Raw genomic sequence first — 24,473 nt, 5'->3', positions numbered from 1 at the left:
CAAGTAGCCAGTCCGTCTGTCCTGGCACAAGAAGCCGTGTCTGGTGGGTGATCTGTGTACACCAGACAAACCAAGCCTTGGCCCAAACCACAGTCGTGCTATCATCAGCAGTGTTTTCCGGGCTATCAGATTATCAAAAATCAGTTACGCTGGCAGAAGAGAAAGTGAGTCCCCCTTTACTTTCAGACCCTTGAAACAAGTAATAGCCCGGAACGAGACACAAATTGTTCACCATTTTAGTTTTACTTTACATATGTATGTATGGCTTATGAGGGAAAGCAAAAAGCAATCTTGGTGCTTAAAATGAAGTATTGGAAGAAACCTGGGCCTTTCTAAGTGGGTGGGAGGGAGTCAAGTGACACTGTAAGCTCTCACTGATACTCGGTACTTGGCCATTAGAAGTGAATGCCTGCTGTGGGACAGACTGGCACATGCAAAGGACAAGAAGCTACATGAAACAACAACGGCTGATCCATTCCCGGCTCTCCCAGATCAGCCAACCTCCCTGCCTTTGTCTCTCCTTTCCACTATGAAAAACAGTGCTTTACCTCAGGAAAAATATCAAAGATACATTAAGAAACCACTCCAGGAAGGCAAACTCTAGCTCTGTCACAAGGTAAACCCTGGCTACAGCATCAGGCTTTTCTTGGATGAATTTCCGGTCATCGCTGCCTTTTTACTTCGTGTTATCTCACATGCATTAGTTAATCCAAATGAAAAAATTCTTGTATCAGTGAGGACAAGCTCTCTAACCAGACACCAAAGTTAGACCCATTCTAATTAGCATTTTTATGCAAGAGGACAAAGTAAGGCCTTCCCTTAAAGCATCGAATATATAAATTGTTGAGTTTATTTTAAAACAAGCAATTCCATGAGCACTGGAGGTAATGCAAACTGAATTGGTATTTTCTCCCCTGACCCCCCATTTCTCTCTTCACTCCCGGCTCCTTCGTTTGCCTGCCGTGACGTGCATCTCTGGCGAGGTTGGAGCTATGCCTGTGCTGGCTGGCCTGTGGGCACGCTCTCTCCAGCCGAGTCATAAGTGCCTTTCCCTCGGCGTAGGTACCGGTGTCAGCCTCTCTCCCCTATCTAGCCACTGTTTTTGTTTTCTTCTGCTTTTTAATAATAATATTTAATAATTTTAATATTCTTACTTATATTAGGAGACTGACAAGGCAATTAAAGTGTGTTTCTTTAGAGAACTAGACAAAAGGTTTTCAAATGTTGGGTTGCATCCAGTTCATTCCTCTCATGAAAGATCAGTGAGATTATTGAGAGCAGGGTTTGATTCAAAGCACCCAAACATAAGCAGAGTGCTGTTCTAATTCGTAATCTTTATTTTTAATAAGAAAACATTCTCTCCAAAAAGTAGAAAACGCTAAATAAAAATACAAAAATTACCTAGTCAAGATAAAAATGCCTAAAAACATTTTTGAAGTAACTTCTTCATCTATGGTACATGAGAGTCCATCAAGTCCTTGGGCTGTTCCTCCTGCCACTGCCTTTTCCATCTATTTATGTCAATTTTATAACTGAGTTTATTCCAATTCCGTTCCATTTTGCACTATAAAATTCTACCACATAGACACTCTCTTTGAAAGAAACTAAAAAAGAGTATATTAATCTCATGTGAAAGGACAGCTTTGATTTTCACAAAATGTAGGAAAAGGATTCTTTGAACAATTCACAAGCTTATTTCTTAAATCTTGGTCTGCTGAAAGTTCAATTGAAAAATGAAGACCCTAAATGAACCAAATTCTACTAAGATCAATAAAGCTGAACTGTACATGTAGAGTTCATCCCAATGTTCACCCAAAATATCTCAAATGGTTCCCAAAAGGTAAAAATGCAGCCAGGCACAAATCTTCATCCCAACTGCCCGGGTGGTTTTCAGCTGTACATTTACATGGGTTTTCTGCCTATTCTTTGGCATCCCCAATCCCTCCAGCAGTTATTGCAAATGTGGCTTCGTTTTCAGGCATCTCAGGGCTGGAGGGGAAAAAAAAAGAAAAGAACAAGGCACTTGTGGGTTTCCCCACGTTAAATGCAGTTGTGAAAGAGTCCCCGAAATGTTGTAGGTGTAAGCAGCCTGGAATACTTCAACATCTTCATACTGACATGCAAACTGTAGAACGGGATCGATATTATCAAGATCAGAAAATGTGAAATCCACCTCTTGGAAGATGACGAACACAAGTGAGGGGAATGGAGAAGGTGCAGGAAAGGGAAAGATTCTGTCTGTGCAAACTCTCATTTCAATTTCTTAGTCCCTGACCAGAAACAGTGGTCTCCCCGTGCAGTTCCACTAGTACGATTTTTAGTGACTTGCATCTGCCACAGCTTACCAGGTAAAGTGATACTAATTGTGCCAGCAAAACTTAGTAATTTAACAGCTCTAGAATTTTCCTGCCAAGGGACCACCACTCTTGCCAAACTATTTGATGGTCTTCTTTAAGAGATGAGCATCTAGGAGGATTTATGATGGAAGATTACATAATTTAATGTATGCAATATGCAAGACAACTTTAAGTCTGTTAATTGGTTTGTCCTTTCAGATTTTCTCTCAACTTAGCATCCAGAAACGCAGTTAGTTTAAAACCATGAATCAGTTGTCAAATTATTAAATTTCAGTACCATGAACTTCTGTCACCTTACGGTTGCTCATAACACAGCTTCCTTCCTGTGAAGGAAAAGTGATTTACCTGTCATATATCTTTGCAATACGCAGCTCCCCTCTCCCTTTCCTCAAACTAATCCTGGTAGTCGAAGCATGAGCAAGGATGTGGCCCCCAATGGGCTTTTTTGGGTCCGCCTGAAAGCTAAATTAGCAAGAAAATTGTGATGATTCACTGTGCAAATTCCATAGGTTAATACCGTGATTAACTGTCAGATGAGGCATATTGAACTCAGTAATGAATAATAAATAGGTAAATATATCAAAAAAGGACGTTAACACGCTTGCCTCGAGAGAGGATGTTCAAATGCTCGATGCTGGCATAATTTTCCTCTCATTAAATTCAAGAGGCTCAAGAAATACACACCTTAAACTTCATATATAAGCTGCTCCAAAACAAAATGGGGTGCTTTTTCAATACTTTCTATGGCTTGTTCTCTTCCTTCAAGTCACAGTGAAAGAAGCCATCGTGCCAGGCAGCAGATAAACATGAAAAAACTCATTACGAAAACTGAGAGAAACCTATAGGTGTCATCCATGAACGATTGATCGTACCAGAGGGACCAATGACCAATCTGAGCCTTCATTTCAGTGCCTCTTGCTCCATACGATCTCAGTTCTCATCTCCGTTACATATGTAGTACAAAAGAGAAGACATTTTAAAAAAAGGAGAGAGAAAAAGTATCTTACGTCATAGTTGCTCCTGGATCAGCAGTCATCTGGTTGGTCACAAACACGGCCACATTATATTCTGCAATAGAAAACAATGCAAAGGTGGACTGTATGCAGTTAGAATTCCAAAATATTCTCCCATCCATGCTAAAAGCAAGGCTGCTGCTGAAGCACTTCAGATTTCAAATGAAAGAGAAGCAAATATTCTTTATGCCTGATGGCTGGAGTTAATCAGGAGACAGCCTCAATTTGCTCCTGTGTGACTTCAGCCAAAAATGAGCACTTTTCAGAATTCCACTGAACAAGTCTTTCTCAGTTCCCATCCTCTCTGTTGGGTCCCTGCCCTCAGCCCCCTCTACCCTCTTTGTCTGTTTGCCTTTTTTCTTTTTTTAATTTACTGCATGAAAAAAACATTTACTCATTCCTCATCAACATTTCTGAGACATTCCAATGAGGAAGAACCCTATTCATCCTGTCATCATCCCTCAGAGTATTGTAAAGTACTGGGAACATGGCAATGGGCACAGCTTTTTTATCTATCTCTGCCTTCATCCTTTTTTCTGTTCTTAGTGTTTCTTGTGTATTTAGTCCATCAAAATTTGGGGAAGAGAATTTCTCTTACTGGATATTTGTCCAGTTCTAAAACCTATTCTCTCATTTAGGACTTCTCTTAACAGTATTTCTAGGAAAACTCTGAATGTTGAATAGTTCTAAAGATTCCTTAATCTGTCATCTTGAAATAATATATTATCAGTTTGATCTTTTTGGTAACTGACAGAGGTGTAAAGTGAGGAAAGATTCCTGGGCCAATGCCTGGTTGATAATACACTCGGACTACGAGGTGGTCGTGCTACCAACAGCTACTGCTTCAGTAACTCCAGTCCATGTTTTCCAAATTTTGCAATGTTTCCCTTACCTTCTGATATTTTTTGGAGCCTTGACAGCATCTGAGCGAGTTTCTGTTGTCGTTCAGCCAACTCTCCACGACCACTGAAATCCACACGGAAAAGTGCCATTATGGAGTCAATGATCTGCATTGTAATTATGCTAGATAAGTAAATATAGTGAAAGAAAAAAGGAAAACTTATTCTGAAAGCAGTAAGCATACAAAAAAATTAGTCTTGTACCAATAGCTTGAAGATACCAGCTTCCTCATGGAACTTGGCTGCTACATAGTCAAGCAATTCCATCTGATGTTCACCTGGTGGGAAGTACAGTTGCCAAGTGAAATTAGGACCAGAAAGAGCGCTGAAGGAACAAAAGCCTGAATTTTAAAATTCCACTTTAAACATCTGCACTGTTTATATTTTCACTTCCTTGAAGTTTTAACACAATGTCATGTGACAGAGCGTGTTGGAGCTGTCCCTATAAAGTTCCATTCACAAGATCATAGAGAATTTCTCAACAGCATTTATAGAATTAGCTTACATTCAGGCAATCGTGGTTACATTAATTGGTGCTTTCCTTGCTAAGATGCTACGCTGACACTCGTCATATACATGGCAGAGTTCACTTAATGTTGCGGCAAACTGCAAAACTTTATTGTTTACGTAGTGCAGCTGAGCTAGAATACTTAGGCTGAGCAAGTACAACACCAGAAACAGAAAATGGAAGCAAGCTCATAACTTCTTTTGTTAGCAACAAAACATTCTTTATGATCCTCAGTGGGCAATCTCAGTTAATAAACTGAGAACTATTAAAACGGGAGCCTTAGAGAAAAAACATACATATCATGCCAGTTGCAATAATGGTCTTACTAGTATATGCACGTGCATACAGCACGTTGTCAAGTACTGCATCGTGGTCGACACTGAAGCGATCAGCAATGTCACGAAGACGGTCTGGTCGGCTGACGTTAGTCAAAGTTAAGGATTTCTCTTTGTACAAACCATGCTCTGAAAATAATAAAACTCCATTCCAAAATAGAACTATGGAAAACAAAGAAGAATATTTATTTTGATCCTAGAGAAGACTGACTTTTTCTCTTCAGACTGCCCTACATACCCTAAAGATAGCTTAGGGCTCACGATGATAATTCTTTTGTGTTTAGGATTTGAGGCGGGGGGGGGGTTGACATATGGATATCTGTGCTCTAGGAATTTAGCTGTGAGCAAAACCTATTTATACACAGTCTACCACAGATACGAAGTGTTAAAAATAGTGTTTAGTGCTTAGATGAACTTCTCTTGAAGTAAAGAGAAAAGCTTCTATCACTTGTATCATTATCAAGAAGGCATATTAAATCTCAAAAAAAGCCAGTTAAAATAAAATCTGTATCCCAACTCTAATTTTTCCAGCTTGGATTACATCAAATGACAGAGAAAAAAGTCACTGCCTTGTGGGCCACTACACACTGTGCTCTCCAGGCTTTCTGTGTCAGTCATAATATTTTACATGTATGAAGCTATCATCTGGAGCCTCCTACTTGCTTACAACATAATGAACTGTCCTTCCAGTTCATCGTACCTGTAGCTTTCAACAGTCCAAAAGATACAAAGTGTTTTCAGTATCGATGAAGATAATCTTTCCACCCGTGTAGCCATTTGGTCCTGGAAGCTGAGCTGTCACTACAGTGAATCATAGACGATCAAAATGAAAAAGCGGGAAAAATATTTTCTTACTCCCTCTATTGTTATATTTTAATAAAATACGACTGCTTATCCATATCACAAAGAACCACCAGTTTTAATCAATGTGGAAATCATGAGTATCTCAAGTCTTACTGCCAGCTTGAGATGAAACCCAAGCCACTCTTCTCGACTGGAGATCAGATGAGATTTAATGGTGTCAAAATTGTGTTTTACTCAGTACCAGCACTAAATCTGTATATTTTATATTGAAAATAGGTAAGGATATTATTAATAAGTTCTTACTCACAAAGCATCCTCTTAATCCTCTGCCCAAATTAATGGTATTGATTTAGTAGGGTTTTTTCCCAGCTCTAACTCATATGATCAAAAATTCTTTGGATACGAGTATTAACTGATATGTGAATAGTTACTGATTGTGGGTTTAGTCTCTTTGGAGTGAATAAGCTAAAATACTCAATTCGTTCAGTTGCAATCATTCATGCAAAAGGGTATGAATCTGCTGACCATTAGACTGTACTAAATGGAAGAGGCCTTATTTTTCCAGAAGGTGCCATAATTCCCTTTATAATACAGGAGTTCATTTAAGGGAATGTCTGCCTATCCAGTGTCTGGTAACTATATTCCAGCAGCATTAATAGTTACATTGGTTATTATTTACTACTATTTACACGTTGAGAGATATCTCTGGGAAATCAGGGTCCTGCTGTATTTGGCACTGCCCAAATATGGTGACTGCCAAAGTCTTTGTTTATCCAGTTACTGTCAGCCAGTGGTATCCTTTCAGTGCCCTTTCAGAATGTCATATTCAGCAAAACCTCTTGAAACCAGGAAATTAAAAGAGTTGCTGAGAAAGAATCTTGCCTTTGCCCTTTTCTGAGCAATGCCCCTGTCCGCCTGTAACCCGTATTTGTGCTCTGCTTTTCCAGATGCTGTGTTTCACTGGTTTCTCTAAGACAGTCTATTGTCTTCTCTCTCCGTATGGCAAAACTTACATTGATGTGAGCAGTATTAAAAAGTAATCATTTATGAGTTCTCTACTCAAAGACAATTAATGGAGGCAAGAGTCGCCAAAGTCTGTTTCACTGTATTTCTAGAGATAAAAGATTCTGACTTGTCTCTATGTGTTGAATTCTGATATAGTTGTAAAGAATGGAGAAGAAACAGCTGTCTGTTTTAAGGTAGTACACCTACCACAAAGGGTGTGAGATAGCTGGGTTTTGCCTGTCCGGAACTCTGTTAAATAAAGAAAAAGAAAAAAAAAAAAGGTCAGGGTTTCTTTTTCTGAGTTTCCCAGGTTCAGGAGTTATTGCAGTTAGAAACACTCTTACTTACAAAATTCACCTCTATCTCTACCTTTTTAAATCATTTAACCCCAATTTATAAATCATATTCTGTGCAGCAGAAATGTGTTACATGAAAAGCAAAATCTGAAATGCTTTCATTTGATCATGCTTGACTGCTAAGGTCATTTATTCTTTTCTGTGTAGAAGTTAAAACCATGTGGCACCTGTGGAAAAGCATTAATTGGGGGGGAGGAAATGGTTAATTCCACTGACCTGGCCAAGTTTCATTTTCAGTAAAATGATCAAGGAGAAGCTTATGAGTTTATTAATCTCATTATATCAAATCATGTCAGTCTGCAGTTTACCTTTTCTAAAGGGAAGAGTACTGTGTTTTATGAACTCTTATTGTTGAAGTGTAAACCACTAACTGATCAAATTTACTATAATAGTAGCTTAATTGTGATTTCAAAATCTTATATGAAATGCAGTGTATCCTAAGTGTGCATAAATGAAATACCTTTTGTGGCAGTTTTGTTACTGGAAAGGAACACAGATTGCATCAGGGAAATCTTTCCTATATGACACGTTAGTAATAGTATTAATAATGCTATGTTGTACTGAATCAGCATGCCCCAAGTCTAATGATTACTCAGCTCAAACTTAGCCTGCAAGCAAATGAAGAGGAAAAATGGGAGAACTGTAAAAGAAGAGAATTCTTTCTTCTTACCCTCATGCAGGTACTCATCTTTATGACTACAATGTGATAAGTTTGATAGAAGTAATAATCCAGCTTGATTTAAAATTTAAACTCAGTTGCAATTCTTTGTTCAGTAATGCTCATTTAATGTGGTTTTCTCACCTCCAAAGGCCTCAGTGATTGCCATGCTTTCGATCCCACCACCCAGAAGTTTACTGGAGAAAGGGAGAGGATTATGATATAGTTAAACCCACAAAATCACAAGAGAAAAGTAGAAAAGAGAAATTTTTGCTACTTTAAGAAAAGTTATTTCTGCCCTAAAGCCCCTCACTTGATGCATTAAGTGCAGGGCACTAAATGATCACTGATTCATAAAGAACTAACTCTGTCTCAACCTTCCTTTCTGTGTGCAAGAGAAAGATCTGTAGAAATTATTACTGGAAAGAAAGAAAAGAGAAAATACCTTTGAAAAGATAACATTCCATAAAAATATCTCAAGGGAGGTTTTGAAGACTTATAATTTTGACCTGAGACCTGCAGGTTGTTTTGACTAGGTGAAAAAACAATGATACGTTCAGGATTTCTGGATGCAAACTCTGTTTATTTACAATGAGAGTACAAAGTCCAGTCTCCCCTCAGAAAAGGAGTTGGTTTTGTTGCTTACCAACGCAGGCATCTTTGAGCCAGCACTAGCTCCAAATGCAAGGTAACCTACGTGTCCTAGCTGGACATTTGTTGCTTTGTATTTTTGTGTCTCATTAAAGGCAATAAATACGATTATTGGAACAACTTGGACTAAGGAAGGATTTAAGTAGAGATCAGCTTACTCAAATTCCTGGCTGCCAGTAGTAATATGAAATACCATCCTCCGTTTTTCACTGTACTCGAAGGCGGTCAGGAAGCCTGGTTCCTAGGGAAGACCGAAGAGAACACGAGAGGTTTATTCTAGCTCTAACCTGAAGGTAAAGTGCAACATCCCACATAAATATCTTCTCTCCACCCTAGCCTCATTTACACAGGTTGGGTATGAAAAGCACCACAGCATTTGTCTGGTTGTTGTAGAGTATAAAGTATTATTCCTTTAGAGTAACGAGCAGAATAATTTTCAAAATTATCTTGATGATGTGGTGAAAAAATCTGTTAAGAGAAATGTTGCACAGCATTTTGGAGAGGCCAGCAAAAGTTTAAACCATTGCGAAAGTGATTGACTTACAATAAGCTTGTTTGCGGCTTCTTTAATCTTGTCCACTTTGGCCTCTGAAAGCCCTTTTACATTGCACAGTGCCCGTCTTGTGGTCATCTGGATTCCTTTGATTGTGCAGATCCCAACTGACTTCAGTTTTTTAATATCTGCTACGTTCTGTGAAGAAAGTTCCCTTCTGTGAGTACTCGTGACAGTTAACAACTAGAAGGCGAAGTAAATCTTCGAAACACATTTTATTATATGTTCATATGTGTTTGTATTTTCACCAAGAAAGAAATAGATTTACAGTACTCTTTGTTATGACACCAACAACAGAAAACTTTGAGTAATATTGGTGTGAGGGATCATGGTGCAGAGATATCCTGGCGCTTTTGAGAGAAAGATGTCTCGGGTCCAGTTGTATTTACTTGTCCCTGTTTGGTGGCAGTCTTTCTAGATCCAAGCTGGTAATGAAGAAACAGTACGGATTATTTCAAACAGTGTGGAGCCCAACCTAGTAAACCCTGTAACACTCAATCTGTCCTTGGTCCCTTAGCACAGATAATCTGTAAACCAGATAATCTGATCATGGATAATTGGGAGCTGAGTTGCAAGGATCGTTGGAAGCTGACTCTAACTGCTGTGCTGTTTCTGCATGTTCACAGTACGTCCAGATCCTCCAGATCCGACCAACACTTTGGGCTGGAATGAACTTACTAGGTTTTCATAAATTGGGTACAGCATGACTTCAGTCAGCACCCTGCTGACACATTTTGCCTCCTCTCACCTCATTTTATGATTCTGACATCACTGGAAACTTAAAGGCAAGCAACAGATTACTCACAAGAAAACATACCATGTGAAAGGTTTGGGATAATACTTCAATTTGCCATTTCCAGCCAAGTTTTTTCCTTGAAAAAAACTATGAACTGGATGTATCATCTATTTATCTAGAGTGTGTGGGTGCATAGGACATAAGAATGGAGAGGGGCTATGTTAGAAATTAGTCATGTTCATTGGGAAGCTTACTTCTCATCCTGTGATGTGTTTTTTGATTATTACATTAATAGAGATGGATGAGGTAAAATCGGTCACGAATGAAAATGACTCGTCCACCCAAAAGAATATAATAACCAGCAATATAAAAAGGATTGAACCGTTTTATTGTGTTTTTCTATTAAGACAACAGACTACTGCTGCAAAGGTCTTTTTTCTAGACCAAAACTTTAAATGCATTACCCTGCTTCTGCATTTCCTCAGTGGCTCTGTCTTTCTGGTCACATCAACCTTAAGGCTGTTCTGCATTACAAGTCTCTGTGTGGTAGACCTGGTTATAGAAGTTCTTGTTCTCTCCCTCGCAGATACACCTTTCACCAACAGCTCATGTACCAACCAAGGCCCTAGGACATACTCCTTCTTAGACTACAGTTCAATACTATGAAGTATTCAGCAGTACTCCTGGCTTAACGTACTGACACACCTGCCCCCTTATACCAGCTGCTTGTCCTGATCCTCTACCTTATGTTGTATGCCTCTGAGGTGGAAAAGGGAGCAGACTGACAATTTACAAATAAAAAAACCAAACCACATTTTTTGTTGTGATAATTTTTGGACTAATTGATTCACAAATCCAGTTCACAGGGTGACTACAAAAGCAGATGTGCCAGAAGAAGGGATAGCATACTCCAGGGGCAGGAACGCTCAGCCAAGGCTGTGGGGTCACAGCACCTTAATTCCTACCAAACACTTTTGAACATCAAACCACAGCCTAGATTGTGCTAATCTGACTCCCTTTGCGGCCGCACTGTCAGATCTAGTAAATATTTCTGTCTCTACTCCTAGGAAAAAAATTCTAAACCCACAAAAACTATTTCTTTAAGCAAATGAATTTAACAGGTAAGGGCCATCATATGTTCACACAAGATTTTAACTGGCACAGCCAAGAACAAAAACTTCCCCTGGGGAAGATGTGGGAATAACCACTTGGAAGGAAGAATAAGAAAAAGGAGTGGGAAACCCGTATTAAGCCAGAAGACCAGCCTAAGTCATTATTCTTTATTTTCAAGATCTTTCATACTTTAGTATCATTCTCTGCATACTATTCCTCATTTAATATTGACAGGCTAGTACAGCTCCCTTCCAGCTCAGGAGGTCAGCCTCTTTGGTCAACTTGTTAAATTTTTAACACAAGAATTTGTGTATTTTTCCTGTGTCGTCCCATAGTTAGAGCTCCCAACCTCATGATCCTCCTTCAGAACTCTCTTTAAAACTGTCAGTGAATTGCCAATAAAAAAAGTTGACAACAATTATGCTGCTGACATGCTGAGCCCAGCAACTATAGTGCTGACTAATGCTGTCTCATTGTGTCTGTGTCCTCCCCATCTGTAGCTTTCTGTAGTCATTTATATTAGAGTTAAATCTTACGTTACTTCAGGCAAACCCAACTTTTTATTCTGCTTCTATAACACTGAATATAATCGGGTTCTGATCCATGAGCCAGTCTCCTAGATAAACATATAATAATAGTAATTCAAATAAATAGGTGATGTTTATGTGATAATAATGATGATGATGATAACGATTATAGGAATTCATGCTGATGAAGAAAACTAACCACTTATTTCTCTAGCTACCAATATTTCTTCACTCCCACTCTACCCCTTCACCAGCATGCTGGAAATAGTATAGGAACAATTGTCGCAGTGTAATTTCACAGGCATCAAAAATGCAGGAGTAATTACAAAGATTGGCAGGAACAGGAAGTAATCTATCACACAGTTTTCAAATAAATTAGCAAGTAGTTGGTTTTTCAAGAGTGCTGGGTGCTAAATACTTTCAATAACTTGTCACTTTATTTAGGAATCTGATGGGAATGAGATTTTCTGAAAACCTGTCTTATCACCAAAGGCAAAATTTGTCTTCACATAACTGATTTAGAATTTATTGCAAGGAGGAATTTCAGTTACTTGTATCAATGTGTATACACTTTTGGAGAAATGACCTTACAATAGCTTTATGTGGGCAATTCTGTGTCATAAAGTCATTGCTAATACTTACAATTCCATGCTTCTGTAGCAGGTCAATATCCTGAAAAAAGGATTCCTAAAAAAAAAAACAGCAGAAAGAAATAGATTTTGCTTTTTCTTGTAATTACATCTATCTCATTATGTGTCTGTTTCAAATTTGTAAACATTTAGATGATTTTCCCTAATAACACGTAACTTGTTGGACTACCCAAATAAGCAAAGCCATAGTGAGCCAAGAAGGCCTACACATTTCCTATCACCTTCTTCATAAAGTGTATCTTTGCAGGCCAGCAATCCTCTGCTGTGCTAATAAAATTTGCATTATGATCATCATCATCTTGATTTTTTCTGCCACAGTTCCTCAGCTTTTTCAGGCTGATGACCATTCCTTGGAAGCATAAAATTACCTGATAGTCCCCTTGCATTTAATATAGAAGTGTAAAATATAAAGAAACAATGATAATCCCATTAAAAACTGTGCATAGCTTTTGAAAGGTTAATGACGAGCACTTGAAGAGCAAGGCTGTACAGGGACTAGGAGAGTGAGATCTTCTTGGTATTAGACTGGAACAAAATTTTAAATGCATTGGACTCCCTGATGGTCTTTGGGGACCTCCTGTCTCTCCGTGGATTTCATAACACTATCAAAATACCTTCAAACAAAATTTGCTGCACATATTTTTCAATAAACCATAAATTTACCTCATCATCCTGGTATCCTGGTTCTTCTTGGACTACTTGATCCTCCATGGCTTTCATTGTGAAAGAACAGGCAATAAAGTATTGATCACTACTGGGAAATGCAAACAAAGATAGTATTGGGGTGGCAATAAATGAGTAAATGACTGTAAAAGGACTTTTAAGAAGTCCTTGAACTACAGAACCTTCTCAGAATGCCATCACATATGGATTTAAACTCGGATTCTCCTTCCAACTCTTCGTTATCTGACCTACCAGACCAAAAGGAGAAAATCTGCTGCATTACTCTCAGATGAACCAGTTTGGCTAGAAAGGGTTTAACAGGTATTAGGAAAAGAGATCTCATTCCCTTGTGAGAATCTTGGGTCAGAGTGTGAGTTTGGAGGTGGGAACATTTTCAATGATTTCTCATTAGTGGAATTTATTCTGGTAAGAAAGTTAAAGGCAGTGTATTTTTACAACAAAAGTCAGCAGAGTTGCAGACAGAATGGGTAGTGGAAAGGCTATGCAACATCTCAGCTTCCCCATCTTTATGTGACAGAAAGCCCACAAAACAGTGCTGTTGAGAAGGCTACAACTCCTTAGTCATGTATCTTGAGAGTAGACTATAAAGCTGTATTTGTTTTCAAGTTCTTGCTGGAGTTCAGAATACCTAATAAATGCTGAAGATGTGCAAGTAGTGCCTGTAAGAAGTATGTTTGCATGAAGAGAATAAAAAAAGGGTAATAAAAATCTGAGGCTTTTTTTATGCAAAAATATACACAGAGAACTTATTTCACGGGTTTTCATGGTTAACTTCCCATGTCTGTACTCCACTACAGCTTCACTGCCCTCTTTATCTGTCTTCCTATAAGCAAGGTCTAAAGCCAGAATAGGCACTTACCGATAGTATGGTCAAATAAAAAGCAAAATATTATCTCTTTAAATTTTATGAATGAAAGAAAAATTGATACAAAGTAGTTCCTTAGAAATATGATCTTACAAGCTGCTGTATCAGTTTTGTGATTTTGTAAATGGATAGGTTGCTTCTGTCTCAATTGTGAGCTTGCCTTCACTGTTCTAGCTATGGCTGATCAAAAGCTTTGTAAACTACCTCATCCAGATGTGTATACATGTTTGCTTGCTCATCCTTGTTAATAAAATCCATGAAAGGTAAGACGGGTTTATTATGAAACTACAAGATGGGCGATGTCTAACAAAGGACGGGATAATTTAGACTAAATATCTGCAAATAGTTTTTTTCAGCTTCTAAATGGATACTTAAGGTCTGCCTAATTTGCTTGCAAGAATCTTGTGTATACAGAGGATGGGAGAAGTGAGAAAGAAAATATTATAATTTTAGAATGATCTTATTTGGTTTTGGAGTGAAAATACAATGGAGTAACTTCTGTTAGTATTTAATGGAAATATTCCTATAAAATCAGTTGTTTCTGATAGTGTCAGGATATATTTCATTTCTATTTCAGAACCCTGACAATTATGGAATGAGAAATCATGCCTTCACATCATGCTTTATATCAATCAGAAAAATAATTAGAGTAAATCATTAATTAAAAAATACTTGAAGAGATTTTAAAAACCCCTTAGCTTCAAAAACTGAAGGAAGAAAAACAAGTAATGCAAAAGGCATTACAATCCCCTTCTCCCTTAAAAATATCCTCCTGAAACGCACATAATCCTGCACTCCAAGCACAGCTGAACAGGTCATGGGATCGTTCTCCTACTCCCCATCCTTAGGCAATTGGCATCTCACAGCGGAAAAACGAGGCAGACCCAGACCTGTGCCTTCCTGCAGGCTATGAGGGAAAATGGAGAAATTATACCACACCCTACTAAAAGCTTTAGGGATGAACAAAATCCTCCTGTTTAGTGGAGAGTCCTCTTGTTGCTGCTGCGTTGGCTCACCGAAGACTCGGAGGATTTCAGCCACCGCTGCCTGCAATGAACCAGATAAAAGAGTGTAAGTCTGAGACAACACAGCAAATCCATGAAGAAATGAGGATCTTTGTGCGGAAACACTTTTGTGGCACCTCAGGTGCCCCGAACCCTGCTGTTACCGCCCTGGGAGCTATTCATTAGGATACATGAGCAAGACCTGTGCGCTGCACTCCTTTCAACAGATACAGACTGTCGGTGTGACAGGGACCCGGCCCCAGCACATAGTGTTGGGTTTAATGAGCTGGGTTTGAACTGACAGAAACATCGCAGCTGACTTGACTGGAGCGGAGTTTGGGCCCCTATGCTAGGGGCAGGAGGCAACCTCACCTGCCCCGAGGGGCACCCTGGTGAAATTTCACATCTATGAACTCGGAGAAAAATAAATGATTAATCATATACCAACACACGGATTTATTTGGCTTTTCCCTGCCAGCTGCCTTTTCCGGGGATGTAAATTTCTGTTCCCAAAGGGTGAGGCACAGTAGAATTTCCCTCCCCCGTGGAGCACCAAAATTCCTCGTCAAAATTACAAAAATTATTAAAACATAGCACATCCCCGGGCACCTTCGGGAGCGCGGGGCTGCGAGTGGTTACAGCACCCCAGCGCGTAGGGATCTGAACCCCCTAAACCAACCCAGCTTGCAGTACCTGCCCGCCCGCCTTCCTCCGCCTGAGGGAACAGACCCGGCGCTTTTCCCGCCGCAGCGGGGGCGGGGGGTGGGAGCTGCCCTCCCGCCAAAACGAGGCGGCCGTTAGGTGCCTGCCCGCTCGCGCTGGAGTCCCCGCCGCCGCCAGACCGCCGTGAGGGAGGCGCGCAGGCTCCTGACAGGAATGGGGACTGCCCCTTTCCTTACCTTCCCGCGCTGAAATACAGTTGAGTTACTGTCTTCAATTACTTATCTTCTAAAATTTATCAACTGCTATATTTGCCATCTCTAAGGAATATTTGATTACACTTATTTTATAGCTGGCAAAGACAGACTTAATTAAAAACATGGAGTGGCGTTGGTTTGGAGGGCATTCACTTCAACACAGCTCAGCTTTATTTTATTGGGGTGCTACATGCACGTCTTCCTAAACAAGGCACACGGCATTTTTGGATTGGATGACCAAAACCTGTCAGAGAGCATCTGTTTCCAAAAGCTGGAAGAGAAGTGACTTGCCTGAAGTCACAGGACAAGAAAATGAGGCTGAGTCACACGCATGACTTAATCTGCCATTTTAAAACTATGGAAAAGGTGCTTTTTAGGATATGAACACTTACACAAGTCTGCAGTCTTCTTGGAGACGGTATTTGGAAAGCGATCACCCATTTTAGCTCGCCTCTGGTAGCACAGTCGGTACAGGACTGCATGTAAAGGAGACGTGGGTGTACTCCTGTGAGCAGGAGGAGTTGCTGGCTGCCCCTCGGGGCCGCTGCCCTGGTGGGTGGGAGGTTTCAAATGGCAGAAGGGATAGGAGCAGCATCTCAGCCTGTTCCAGAGTGCTTGTTGAAAACTTCCCCATGCTCCACCGGTGGGAGGTTAAGAGTGCACACGGCTGTCAGTGCTAGCCAAGTCAGAAAACCGACCAACAAAACCCACAGCCCCTAACCACCTAACCATCATCAGTACACTGCAGGATTGCTCACAGCGTCCCCATTCGAGACATTAAGCAATTTATGCAAGTACCTAAAGTCTTAACTCTGGGTGCCCAAGGCTTTGTCTATACAGAGGAACTGGCTGGCACTGCTTTTGAAAACTATATTATTCCGCAAGAGCGATTCCAGAAGAGCACTTAGGCAGACAGTCCTTTAAAGACGAATTCCTTCACAAAGTATGCTTTTATTCCAGAACAGAATGCACATGCAGAGAGTGATCGATCCTTCTGGTGCTGCTGAACAGCTCTGCAGCAGCTAACGCCTCTGTAAACAACCTTCCCTCCATCATCCTTCTAGTTCGTAAAATTGTTCTCAGAGGTCTCAATGAATACACAGAATCTGAAGATCATTTCCCACCCCAAAGTGCTACTTTGGGCAATAAATTACATTCTACATCTTCAAAATGTTGTGTGATCATTAACTGCTCATTCAGCTTCCAGCTGGCTTTGTGCAATAACCCCACATACCCCATCACATTACACACCAGCCACGTGAGTCGAGGCACCCTAGAGTCCGCTCCTTCCCTCTTACAGGCTCTGCTGCTGACCAGTGCACCTCCAGCTGCAGGTCAGGCACTGGCAGTAAGACACACCACTGTAATGTGCGTTTCTTCTCACTTGAGATCTTACACCAATTCGGACAAGAGCCAAGTCAAACCACTGCCATAAAAATACTAAGTATCCAGCTGATTTTTTCATCCTCACAAACCATTTTAATCCGTGGTTGCAGCAGGGAAGTCACATGGGGTTTTTTTGGTTGGTTGGTTTTGATTCAGGTTTATGTGGATCAAATGGACTAGAGTCAAACATAAAAGCCAATGCCTTCTCTGAACTTTCAAGTTGGCAGTTTGCCTGTTCTAAACCAGGACAGAATAATCTGATAATTTGGCCTTCCAGAATATAACCCATGAAGATTCAGCCTGGGATATGAGTGTACATTTATGTCAAATGTTTTGGAAGAACTGTGCCTTCTGATTTCCATAGGAATGCATTTCACTTACAGTTGGTCCCAGACTAAAACTGTGACACACCTGAAATCTTCCCAGAATTGCAGAATGCTTCTGGGCAAAGATGCAGCAATTTCTTCATATTCTTCAGCTCTCCCTTCTCCAGCAGCAATTGTTTGGGGTTTTTCCCTGTAAAGTTGAAAATACATGTTGGGGGGAGAGAGGAAGAGAGAGAAAGAATACTGAATATTTCAAAGACAATCCAAGTATTAACGAGGTAAAAACTTTCCTCTGTCTCCTAGAGCAAAGGAATAAACAGAGTGAGAGTTCAGCACCACTGTGGAAGTTAATGTAGCTATTACATCCCCAAATCCACAAATCATGATAGCTTTGCATTGTCGTCTCACTGTAGCTACTCACAGCAGAATTAATGATCACTGCTTCCAAAAGAAAATCTGACAAAAACCTTTCTGCAAGGAAGTGCCAGGCAAACAGATTCCACCTCAGTCAGTCTCAGAGAAAAGCCATGCTGCTTTAATGTGCCCCATGGAATTTATACTAACTGCAGACATCACAGCTCGCTCCTCTTTTCTCCGCACCTGAAAGCTCTTCTGAAAACCACTGTTAGCTAATGGGTTATACCTCTAGCAAAAGAAAAGAGTAGCAGAACCGAATTCAGGTTATTAGAACACAGTAGGACAGATCCACACAATTTGTTTGTACTTAAGGAATTCTTGCTTATCTTTCTGCCCCTTCTAGTCCAAATCCCTCATTTATCTGCAGTGTCTCTGGTACACTTCTCTGAATGCCGTGTCCATCTTGTGAATATGCCTGAAACTCTGTCTGCATATGTTGGGGTAGACTCTAAGTTTTACATAAAGGAAACAACCTTGCCTATGTTTTCCTTCTCTTTGGTCAGAACTAAGATGAACTGCAAAAGCTGTACGCATACAATGGGTCTCAGGATAGGCCTGGCAAAATACCAGACCAGCCAAGCGTCTTCGTTCAGACTGGAGTAACAAGAGGGCTCCATTGTTAAAATGGAATTACTGGAAGAAATAGAGATGGTACTGTGAGACTTGAGTGATGTCTCGGCCCCAGTCTTGAGATCCTTAGGCAAAGCCTTGACAAAATACTCAATATTACACTGTTGGGAGTGATCCTGCATTAAAAAGACACAGATTTTGCAACCTCTCATTTACCTTGAGTTAGTCATTAAGGATATGGTATAGGATTAGAGAGCTCCCTTCTGCGTATCAAGATGTCCTGTCCAGACCACGGTTCAGCATTGCAGCTCTGGAGGAAATGATGAATTAGAGGGCTGTGCCCATTGATACTAAAGAGGTGCCTGGTCAAGTCAGGACCACAACAGGTTGGATGTTACTGGAGAAGAAAAGATGCCAAAGATAACTTATTAATATCAAAACACAGACTAGAGAATTCAGGCATGGGTATTTTTCTAAATGAAAAAGAAATAATCTGTAAGTATGTCAACTATGCAAATACCGTAAGTGATAGCAGTCCAAGCACCATAAGCTTCATTTTTTTTGTGATCATTTTAATAGGTGATTGTGAAATAAGTAATTCTTTATATATAATAAAAAAAATATAGAGGCTTCCTGGAGACACGCATCAGTATATCACATGCAGAGTCTATCAAAAAGACAAAGGAAGTAAGAAAAGCATTTCCTTTTGAGAATGCACAAGGAGTTTTTTACTTAACGTAAGAAAAGCAAACTAGTAATAGAGAACAACAGGACTGAAAGGGACATCAAGAGATTATATAGCTCAAAGCAGAATCAGCTAAACTTGGCAGATGTTTTGTTTGCCTGGGGAGGCTGTGGATTTTCTTTTATCAGAGTTTTTTTTTGAGAAAGAACCAGAGAATTTCAGGCCTTGACTATCCTTGCCATTACTTGTTCTCTACCATTCACTATGTAATACAATTTTGTTTGTAAACATATGCAATATACTTTGAGCTAACTTATAGTTTTAAAAGGTCGGATAACTGGGACTCTAATTCTTGCATTCTTGTGTTTTCTACCCCAAAAGAGAAAAAATGCCAGCATATCCAGTTCTAAAAAAATTGCTCAAACCCGATGGATTATCTGGTAGTGTGTACAGCTTTGCTCTTACCTGCTGACAGCTTTTGGGGCTAAAAAATTGTAACCATGTAGCCCTATAATACCCTATTGCCATTCTCAGTAATTTGCCATAACCTTGCACTGAATTTGCAAGGCCTCAGGACTGAGGCTTGTCAGGCTTGCTTTGTTTGAACTTCTCTCAACCCTTCTGTACCTTTGTTTTACCTGGTTAGCTGTGACAGCAGTTTCCATAATTGACCAGGTCTATGGCTCATTTGTTTTACTTCTGTTTATCCGTGTGTGGTACAGCCATCACTTCATATGAATAGCAGTAACAAACAGTTATTCTACGTAGAATGAGACATTTACGACTAGCACAAGGATGCAGTGTAGAGAAATACAGGCCTGGTGCACTAGCAGAGGCCTTGAGAAGTGGGGACACAAGATGTGCAGAGGAGTACAGGCATGCGAAGATGACAGGCAAGGCACAGGCTTGGCACTGGAGACCTGATGGCTATAAACAACTCACCAGTTATCAGTCAAAGAAATGCTGACCTGGAGCTGGATGAAACCAGTTTTAGGGGTAACAAAGAGAACAAAAAAATAGTAACTAACATGTTACATGTATACTTTGGGAGATACAGGTCTTTTTTAAACGGGGAGAGCTTTCTAAATGGCTTTTGCGAATTCCAAAATAACTGCTCTTGACTAACTCCACATACATAGATTTTTGTTCTGGAATAAGTGTACCTTGTTCTACTTTAGCTTAATCAACTTCATGATAAACAGGAATAACAGACTAATTATGAAATAAGGCTGGCCACATATGTAGCTAAGTGGGAGTAGTAATTGCAGTTACATATATCTTTGTTCATTTGAATTGACCTCCAAGGTCAGATAAAAGTAGGATGAAGAAAGCAATAGTAAAATTTATTTGCTATGAAGCTGTTATCAGTCTTTAAAGTCGGTGACAATGCCACTGACAAGCTTGCATTTGAATTAAAGCTCAGTCACAGGCCCGGTTAAAGTCCATGGGTGAATTATCTTCATTTCACTAGGTAAACCAGAAGAATTAACAAAATATTCCTCTGCTCGCAGATGAAATGGGAGGCCATCACCCAAGGGAATGAAGTACATAATACAGCCAGTCGGGCACTAGGGCTCGGCGGGAGCAGACTGCAGATCATGGCCAGGCTCGCACGCTCCCCCTAACTAACGTCTCCTGTTGCAGCTCTCAGAGTTAGCCAGAGCTTTGGCTTGAGCCCGCGGGGCATTATGCTCTCCCTTATCTAAATGGCTTTGCATGTCTCCTATTTGTATTCACCCCGGTGCTCATCTGAACAGTAAAAAAGGAAAGATGGGATCAGGCAGCTGGGGGGTGGGGAAGAGAGACAGGGAAAGACTGCCTCAGCAAGGTGTTGGATCAGTTTTGCCATTTGGTGAAGACTCGCCGTTGCTGTAGACAGAGGGACTTCTCTGGGACCGAATGCGAATATAGGAGGTAGAATTTGCCTGGCGGCAGCTGTAGACATTGGTGCATGAAACAGGAAAAGAGAGAGAAGCAACAGGGATTACTGCTTTAGGAGGAAGATGAGGCAGAAAACTTGATTTAACCGCCATAACTCATCAGGCAGGGAGTTAAAACAAGAAAACTGCTCACGGATGCATCTGCCATGCTGCAGAACACAGGACTGTGTGTGTATTCTTCACAGCAAAGAAATTCTGACTCCTAACACAAACGAGCTGGAAGTACTGCAAATATTGTCTTAACTGTTATGGCCCAAAGAGTCAATGCTTCTCTGACTTATTCACACACCAGCATTGAAAATTAATCTGAAAAAGACACAAAGCAAAGCAGCTTTATCCACAGAACATAGGAGAGCAGAGTTTTCAGTGTTACAGCTAAAAAGAGCATAATTCATGGATTTTTTTCCCCCCTCTAATACATTCCAGCTCACAGAAGCTGAGTGCTTCTGTTGTCAAGTAGGTTGAATAATGACTTTGAGTACACTGCTCTGTTTTGTACTCAGGACAGCATTTTCATTGGCATGCTTCAGAGAGAAGAATGTATTTAAAGTGCAGCTAATAGAAAAATTTTAATTTCCAGGTCACAGCGGAATTCACTGGTCACATCAAAGAAAGAATGGCATTTTACAAGAAAAACATTTTTAAATTCACACTTGGAAGAGGTTCAGCACTGGTATTCGAGACATTTCTTCATTTAGAAAAAAACCCAAACTTTGAAGAGCCTCTACTTGAAAAACTAATAATTTTCACAGTGTTTCCACATACCTGATGAGCTTTCTAGCTCAGCCTCTCGGTTGGTAGCAGCTTTTCTTTTAAACCAGCCATGCTGCAGAACTGAACATGCTCTTCTTTTGGCCAGTTTTCTACTCTTGGCTTTGCCTGCTGCTTCTGCAAGTGAGTTTGTATGTAAACCACAGAAAAAACCCCAATCTTGCTCCATTTGTATTCCATATGTTTGCCAGGCTAGTGGCCAGAAGAGATCATAAGCAGTTTGTTTTTCAAACCCTAAAACTTGGATAGGCATCGACTGCATCATCACACAGTTATTTTTAGCTTAGAATAATATTTAGAGCTCTCAGGAGTTGTAATTAGCTTTAAAATACTGTGTTTCCTTGATTTTGCTACACACAGAGGCTTAATTTTCAATAACGGTCCAGCTAATAATTTTCTTCAATCTTCCGCCTTTAAACTTCAGAGATTCATTAGCCTGATTATTCTTGTTTTATCCCTTGTTCCCCTTTCCTTGGATTATCGTGGTTTCTTTACCAGCCTTACTGGAAGTGTGTCTACTTGTTAAACATTTCCTCTATCCAAATCTGAAGAAAGCTTTTAATCTCTCTTCCTCATGTTTTTGCTGAATTGGTGATAAATGACATATAGGTGTCTCTGAAACTCAGTGCAGGTACACAACTCCCACAACTCCCACTTGGTTCAATATACCCAAGTACTTCCTACTGCAGTCTTTCTTCCTGTTTTGTCTGTCCCCACTGTCATTTTCCCACTGGATTATTAAGGCAGCACTTCCTGCTTTAATGGCCAGGCAATCCAAGACTGAGGAATAGGTCAGAGTTTCTGAAACCAAATTTCACACATGACCTCTGTTCTTAGGGCAACGAGCATGAGACAAGTAGGAAATCACATGACACTCAAGTCTTTGATTTCAAAATAGTATTCAGTATTGAACTGCAGCCATGAGGTGTTCCTGACTGACCAGCCACTGTTCCCCACCGTTGGCTATCACAGTGCTAATGCAGCAAAAGCAAATTGGAGATAAGGAGCTGATGAGAATAACAACCATCTTTTCATCCCAGGCATTTGTAAGGAATGACTGAGTGGCCTTGAAGGAACTCTCTCTAAAGTAAAAGCATCTGCGAATCAGCTCAGGAGTCTGAACTATCGGGGTGGGGGACTGTTCTGGGTGTTGCTTCAGGAAGAATTCAAGTATATTTGATAGGAAGGAAAAAAAAAAGGCAGGGAAGGAAATTCCAGACACGACTAGAGTAAGTATGCAGCATATAGTTTGTCAGCAACACTATATTACAGTTCCTAAAGAGCAACTGTTAAAGGAAGCCTGTTGAGAAGCACACAATGCTACAGACTTCAGAACTGTCAGCATCATGAGACTAAAAATATATACAAAGCACTAAGGTTTGGAAGCGGTACTTGTCAATAATTCAACACAACGGAAGTTGTTTCAACTCTTTTAGAGGACCTGCTTCCGGAGAAAGGAGTAAAGTCCTCTCACCCATTCTTCTCAGGAAGGCTAAAGGTTTTAACAGGGGAAGGGACCTTACTGGCTTAGGGACAGAATCTGTGGAGAAAAACTGACAAAAAAAGCAAAACTAAGAAGGCAAAGCAATCCCACTTCCACACTCCCTTTACAGGAGCAACTGCCCTTCAGAATCTTTTCTGTATTGCAGGGCATATGTGGATGCCAACAAGATCAGCTGTGTCAGCAGGAGAGAGAAAAATTCGCTCAATCTATCACATCATCTTCCATCCCTCTCCAAACACTGCATCACCTCTTCAGGATGAGGTACTTATTTTCAGCCTTCTAGTTTTAAGCATATGTTGAGACTGCTTCCAAACACTTTCCTTCTTATCCTTTTCAAGCTTTGCATCTTGGGTCTGGAGGTCTGAAATATTAAATATTAGCAGTCCAGATTCTCCTCGCCTAGCACATGTCAGTGAATCCAATACCTAAGGAAGTATTTGCACTAATTAGGCATACACAAGAGGATACACACACAAGCAGCTTTGATGGGTTCCAGCTGTCTAGGATTGACAAACATATACACATATATGTACACACATTCTCCTGCTTCTCGTATGGGGAGCACATATTATAGCATAGCAAAGGCCTTCAGAACAACAAGCCTGCAAAGTCTTAGTAAAATAAATAATATTTTACCTTTTCTTCCCCATTCTATACCTGGAAAAGTCACCGTTTTATGTTTTACCTGTTTGGACTTGGAAGACTTTGCTTGTTTGATGAGGTTGGTACTTGCCAGAAGCTTGTCCATGTCTCAGTTCCTTCAAGAAGAATGAAAGGCAGAAAAACTTCGAGTAATTTACCATGCTGGTAGGATTAATGCCTTAATTCTCACGTATTCTCTTTAAAAAGTCTAGTCCATCCACAAGTGAAACATAGCTGTTCCTAGGGCAAAATACAGCAGCCGCTAGTGCTAGCAGCACCACATTGCAGTCTTGGGAAATGGAACAAAAACATCCTCTCCTGCTGAAACGGCAGGAGAAATTTCAGGGTCATAGAAGGCCACTACAGGCTTGCAAAATAGCTACGACACCAGGGTAATGTCCTTATCTAGTAAAAAGTAACTGATGGAACTATTCCATAAAACACTCAGCCAAGTCAGCTGTCTCTAACAGAAGCAAGTTTGCAAGATTTCTTCCCTCAAGATTTATTGACTCCATAAATTGCTTTAACGAAATTAATAAAGCACAACACACTCGTGTGTTTCAATGTGCAGATCTGGGTAAAAAATGGCACTAACAT

The 24,473-nt window shown here is 40.2% G+C and overlaps 1 protein-coding gene across 3 annotated transcripts; it reads right to left on the bottom strand.

The window, feature by feature from the left end:
• Positions 1-1,269: 1,269 nt before the first annotated feature.
• DMC1 (DNA meiotic recombinase 1) lies at positions 1,270-24,146 on the bottom strand. Of its 3 annotated transcripts, none has more exons than XM_076328716.1 (17): positions 23,920-24,146; positions 18,551-18,731; positions 17,433-17,537; positions 14,654-14,761; positions 12,829-12,916; positions 12,158-12,202; positions 9,131-9,277; positions 8,745-8,827; positions 8,080-8,132; positions 7,129-7,170; positions 5,841-5,913; positions 5,104-5,195; positions 4,474-4,547; positions 4,263-4,377; positions 3,365-3,425; positions 2,703-2,819; positions 1,270-1,989 (listed from the first exon to the last, which is right to left on the bottom strand). In XM_076328716.1, the coding sequence occupies exons 5-17, from the start codon at positions 12,883-12,885 to the stop codon at positions 1,920-1,922; spliced, it is 1,029 nt and encodes a 342-aa protein (XP_076184831.1). In that variant the 5' UTR covers positions 12,886-12,916; positions 14,654-14,761; positions 17,433-17,537; positions 18,551-18,731; positions 23,920-24,146; the 3' UTR covers positions 1,270-1,919. The 3 variants fall into 3 exon arrangements, with proteins under 3 accessions (XP_076184831.1, XP_076184830.1, XP_076184832.1); XM_076328715.1 differs by lacking the exon at positions 23,920-24,146 and adding an exon at positions 21,093-21,181; XM_076328717.1 differs by lacking the exons at positions 2,703-2,819; positions 23,920-24,146 and adding an exon at positions 21,093-21,181.
• Positions 24,147-24,473: the final 327 nt, after the last annotated feature.

The sequence above is a fragment of the Aptenodytes patagonicus genome, chromosome 1, assembly GCF_965638725.1.
Source record: "Aptenodytes patagonicus chromosome 1, bAptPat1.pri.cur, whole genome shotgun sequence".
NCBI lineage: Eukaryota > Metazoa > Chordata > Aves > Sphenisciformes > Spheniscidae > Aptenodytes > Aptenodytes patagonicus.
This window is presented reverse-complemented; position numbering and strand designations above follow the sequence as displayed.

What these genes read in the sequence shown, in the direction of transcription:
- DMC1 (XM_076328716.1), bottom strand. Translation starts at nt 12,885, where the DNA reads ATGAAAGCCATGGAGGATCAAGTAGTCCAAGAAGAACCAGGATACCAG. An exon ending in TGCTACAGAAGCATGGAATT is followed by an intron (nt 9,278 to 12,157) that starts GTAAGTATTAGC and finishes CTTTCTTCACAG; the next exon opens with AACGTAGCAGATATTAAAAA. An exon ending in ATTGCAAAGATATATGACAG is followed by an intron (nt 1,990 to 2,702) that starts GTAAATCACTTT and finishes TTTCCCCTCCAG; the next exon opens with CCCTGAGATGCCTGAAAACG.